This window comes from Apteryx rowi, unplaced genomic scaffold (genome assembly GCF_003343035.1).
Source record: "Apteryx rowi isolate R43461 unplaced genomic scaffold, aptRow1 scaffold_379, whole genome shotgun sequence".
In the NCBI taxonomy this organism is placed as follows: domain Eukaryota; kingdom Metazoa; phylum Chordata; class Aves; order Apterygiformes; family Apterygidae; genus Apteryx; species Apteryx rowi.
The window spans coordinates 513,712-518,197 of record NW_020450296.1 but is presented as its reverse complement, the minus strand read 5'-3'; the positions used below and the strand labels follow the sequence as shown (position 1 = coordinate 518,197).

Here is a 4,486-nt window from a genome sequence, read left to right as displayed (position 1 = left end):
GGGTATATGCGGGGCCTGGAACAGGGCCGTTAATGGGCCTGTTACTGTCTTTACTGGGCCTTTACTGGGCGTATTACTGGGCTTTTCCTGGTCCCAACACAGGGCCTTTCCTGGGTGTGATACTGGGTTTCTACTGGTCCCAAAACTGAGCCGTTACTGGGCTTTTACTGGTCCCAGAACGTTGCCTTTACTAGTCCCAACACTGGTCCCATTACTGAGCCTTTACTGATCTCATTACTGGGCTTTTACTGGTCCCATTACTGGGCCTTTACTGGTCTCATTACTGGGTTTTTACTGGTCCCATCACTGGGTTTTTACTGGTCTCGTTACTGGGCTTTTACTGGTCCCAGAACGTTGCCTTTACTAGTCCCAACACTGGTCCCATTACTGGGCCTTTACTGGTCTCGTTACTGGGCTTTTCCTGGTCCCATCACTGGGTTTTTACTGGTCCCAACGTGACGCCGGCTCACGCGACACCAACAACCGCCTTTATTTACAGCCGGCGCCCCGCGATTCGGGGCCGGTCCTGGGGGGCCGAGCCCCGCCGGGGCGCCCCAGACCCCGCACGGCCCCGGGTCGGAGGCGGGGGGGGCCGCGCCGTCCCCGGGTGCCTCGTCCCCGCGGCACGGCGCCGCTCCGTGGGCAGGCGCTCGGACGCCGGGGCCCCTCAGCGGTCCTTCCTGCGCAGCGGCGGGGACGGCGGGTAGTGGCGGACGGGCGGCATGTCGTAGTGGCTGGGGATGTGGCTGTTCTTGGGCGAGTCGTAGTGGTTGGGGGCGGCCTCGGGGGAGGCGCCTTCTGCCCCCGCGGGGCAAATCTCTGCGGGGAGAGGAGCAGGCTGTAAGGGATGGATCCCCCCCCCACCCCGGGGCGGCGTGCAGCACCTTGCACCATGGCCGGGCTTCCCCGGGGACATGCAGCACCTTGCACTGTGGCTGGGCCCCCCCAGGGTCGTGCAGCACCTTGCACCACGGCCGGGCTCCCCCAGGGACATGCAGCACCTTGCACCATGGCCGGGCTCCCCTGGGGACATGCAGCACCTTGCACCATGGCCAGGCTCCCCTGGGGACATGCAGCACCTTGCACTATGGCTGGGCCCCCCCAGGGTCGTGCAGGGACATGCAGCACCTTGCACCGTGGCCAGTTTCCCCCAGGGACATGCAGCACCTTGCAGCACGGCCGGACTCCCCCAAGACGTGCAGCGCCTTGCACCACAGCCAGGCTTCCCCGGGGACATGCAGCACCTTGCAGCACGGCCAGGCTCCCCTGGGGACATGCAGCACCTTGCACCGTGGCTGGGCTCCCCCAAGACGTGCAGCGCCCAGCACCGCGGCCACGGAGGGGTCCCCCCTGCCCCCCCCCAGCCCTACCTTCCTCGGCGCTGCCGGGCGCCTGCTCGAGGAGGCCGATCTCGGCGTAGGACATCTCCCGCCGGACGGGGGACTTCATCTCCATGTAGCTGCCCTCGGGCGACTTGGCCGTGAGCACGGGCAGGTCCTTGATGGTGGCGTAGGGGTTCTCGCTGCCCAGCGAGCTGGCGCTGGCACCCAGGCCCTCGGCACCGTAGTCTGCGGGCGAGCCGGGGCCGGGTGCCGGGTTATGGGCTCCCCTCTCCGGGAGCACCGGCGTGAGCCAGCGGCTGGGTCCCAGCCGCATCCCAACCCCATCCCAACCATGTCCCAGCTGTGTCCCGGCCCCAGCCCAGCTGCGCCCCAGCTGTGTCCCAGCCAGATCCCAACCCCATTCTAGCCACATCCCAGATATGTTCCAGCCCCATCCCAGCCCTATCCCAGCCTTGTCCCAGCTATATCCCAGCCGTATCCCAGCCAGGTCCCAGCAGTGTCCCAATCCCATCTCAGCTGTGTCCAAACCTTATCCCAGCCCTGTTCCAGCCAGATCCCAATCCCACCCCAACCCTGTCCCAGGCTGGCACCAGCCCCATCCCAGCTGTGCCCCAGCTGTGTCCCAACCCCATTCCAACCATGTCCCAGACACGTTCCAGTCCCATCCCAGTTGTATCCCAGCCATATCCCAGCCAGGTCCCAGCCCCATCCCAGCCGTGTCCCAGCCCATCCCAGCGCGTCCCCTCGMCGCCTGCCTTTGCCGTAGTACTTCCCCAGGCTGCAGGTGTAGCTGTAGCTGTAGCTCCGGTCCAGGTGTCCTCCCCCTGGGAACCAAGGAGCCGTAGGAGCCGGGGACAAGGCGAAGGGGCCGGATTTGGGGATCCCTGTCCCACCCCCCCCCCTCCAGCTGCCACGCGACACCTCAGGCTGGGTGCCCAGCACCTTCCCGGCTCCAGCAAATCCCCGGGAAAGGCGCAGAGTGGGGAGGGGACCCGGGCGCCCCGACGCCTCCGCCCTGCTCCAACCCCAGCTCCCTCTTACCCCTCCGTCCCCGAGCTGGTGCCCCGTAGTGCTTCCAGTCCGGAGGCAGCGTGGCATTGCCTTCGGAGCCGTAGGGCCTCTCCACGCCGGCAAAGAGCTGCCCGCCAGGAACCTGTGGCCGAAACGGGGCCGGGTGAGCCGGCGCTGCTGGCGGCGGCAGCAATGCCGTGCCGTGCCGTACCTGGCGGGATGCGGCTCCGTCCGGGACGGGCAGGGTGCACTGGGACAGCGTGTGGTAGCTGGGGTTGGAGTAATAGTGCGCGGGAGCCGGCGGCACGTCTGCGGGAGAAGCCGGCCCGTGAGCCGGAGCGGCGGGCGATCCCGCGCCGCGGCCGCCCCGCCGCCGCCGCCGCCGCTCACCTGGCACCGCGTACTCGGAGGCGTCGGGCCGCCCGGCCACGTAGGCCACCGCCAGGTGCCGGCTCTCCTTGCCCCGCTGCCGGAGGCGGTAGCAGGCGGCCGCGGCCACCGCGGCCACCAGCAAGGCGGCCAGGGCCACCAGGCTGAGCACCAGCCCCAGGGAGCTGGAGGTTGCCGCCGGGGCCGGCACGATGGTGTAGGGCTGCTCCGGGCTCGCTGCGTGCCGGAGGCGAGAGGGGCCGTCAGCTGCGGAAGGGGCCCAGGCGTCCGGCGCCTGCCGCCCCCCCCCCCCCCCCGGTCCCGCTCACCAGGCTCGCAGCGGGGCCCGATCCTGCCCGGGGCGCACTGGCACGTCCCGCTCTCCGGGTGGCACGTGGCGTTGGGGGGGCACTCGCAGAGCTGGGCGCACTGGAGCCCGAAGGTGCCGGGGGCGCAGGCTGCCGGGCACAGCGGGGCGTGGGGCGGGGGCAGGCCCAGCACCCTATAGCTCCGTAGGGCCTGGGGCCGACCCCCGTCCATACGGCCCTGCAGACCTGGGACCGTATGGCTCCATACAGCCCACAGAAAACCCAGATCCATATGGCCCCGTAGCATCTGGGGCTGATCCAGGACCATATGGCTCCATACTGCCCAGGGAAGACCCAGATCCATATGGCCCCGTAGCATCTGGGGCTGATCCAGGACCGTATGGCTCCATACTGCCCAGGGGAAACCCATATCCGTATGGCCCTGTAGCATCTGGGGCTGATCCAGGACCATATGGCTCCATACTGCCCAGGGAAAACCCAGATCCATATAGCCCCATAGCATCTGGGGCTGATCCAGGTCCATATGGCTCCGCAGACCTGGCACCGTATGGCTCCATAGGGCCCGGGGCAGGCCTCCCCCCGCYGGCGCCAGGGCACAAGGCACAAGGGAGAGGGGACAAGGGACAGGGCACTCACGGCGGGAGCAGTCGCCGCCGGTCCAGCCCGGGGCGCAGAGGCAGGAGCCGTCRGCGGGGTGGCAGGAGGAGCGGTTGCCGCAGGAGCAGGCCAGCGCGCACTTCTTCCCGTAGCGGCCCGGCTGGCAGGCTGCGGGCACGGGCGGGTGAAGCGAGTTTGCCCGGACTCAGCCGCCGGGAGAAACCTTCCCCCGTCCCCGTCCCYGTCCCCGTCCCCGCGGCGGCACTCACGGCGCTGGCACGCGGGGCCGCGGTAGCCCGGGGCGCAGGTGCAGGACCCGTCCTGGGGCGAGCAGGCGGCTCCGTTGCGGCAGGCGCACGGCTGGCTGCAGCCCTGGCCCCAGAAACCCGGCTCGCAGCTCCGCTCGCACCGCGGCCCTGCGAGGAGGAGGAGGAGGAGGAGCGATGAAGGCCAAAGGCCCCATGCCAGCATCCATCCCCCCCCACACACTTTCCTCCTTTACCTGTCCATCCCGGCAGGCAGCGGCACGTGCCGGTGACGGGGTCGCAGCCGGCCGCATGGGTGCAGGAGCATTGCTGGCTGCAGCCGGAGCCGAACGTGCCGTTCTGGGTGGCGGAAGGGGGGGGAAAAGGCCGGGACATCAGCGCCAGGGCAGCCCCCTGTCCCGTTGCATCCCATTGCATGCCGGTGCATGCCGGTGCGTCCCCCCCGCACTCACCAGGCAGGGCTGCCGGCAGCGGGGGCCGCGCCAGCCGGCGGCGCAGCTGCACGCGCCGCTCCGGGGGCTGCAGGCGGCCCCGTGGGCGCACTCGCAGCTCCGGTTGCAGCCGGGGCCCC

General features: G+C 69.5%; 2 protein-coding genes across 2 annotated transcripts in view; both read right to left on the bottom strand.

Moving 5' to 3' along the window:
- LRRC71 (leucine rich repeat containing 71) overlaps positions 1–385 on the bottom strand; it is a 6,167-nt gene extending 5,782 nt beyond the window's left edge. Inside the window, exons 1-2 of the mRNA XM_026073857.1 lie at positions 365–385; positions 66–87 (exon numbers count right to left, since the gene is read on the bottom strand). Of these exons, the coding sequence (XP_025929642.1) occupies positions 66–87; positions 365–385 (43 nt within the window). The remainder of the gene's footprint in view (positions 1–65; positions 88–364) is intronic.
- Positions 386–617: 232 nt separating this feature from the next.
- PEAR1 (platelet endothelial aggregation receptor 1) overlaps positions 618–4,486 on the bottom strand; it is an 8,646-nt gene continuing 4,777 nt past the window's right edge. Inside the window, exons 7-17 of the mRNA XM_026073856.1 lie at positions 4,368–4,475; positions 4,152–4,254; positions 3,919–4,065; positions 3,689–3,817; positions 3,053–3,181; positions 2,745–2,960; positions 2,566–2,663; positions 2,385–2,496; positions 2,099–2,167; positions 1,371–1,568; positions 618–819 (exon numbers count right to left, since the gene is read on the bottom strand). Of these exons, the coding sequence (XP_025929641.1) occupies positions 668–819; positions 1,371–1,568; positions 2,099–2,167; positions 2,385–2,496; positions 2,566–2,663; positions 2,745–2,960; positions 3,053–3,181; positions 3,689–3,817; positions 3,919–4,065; positions 4,152–4,254; positions 4,368–4,475 (1,461 nt within the window). The 3' untranslated portion in view covers positions 618–667. The remainder of the gene's footprint in view (positions 820–1,370; positions 1,569–2,098; positions 2,168–2,384; positions 2,497–2,565; positions 2,664–2,744; positions 2,961–3,052; positions 3,182–3,688; positions 3,818–3,918; positions 4,066–4,151; positions 4,255–4,367; positions 4,476–4,486) is intronic.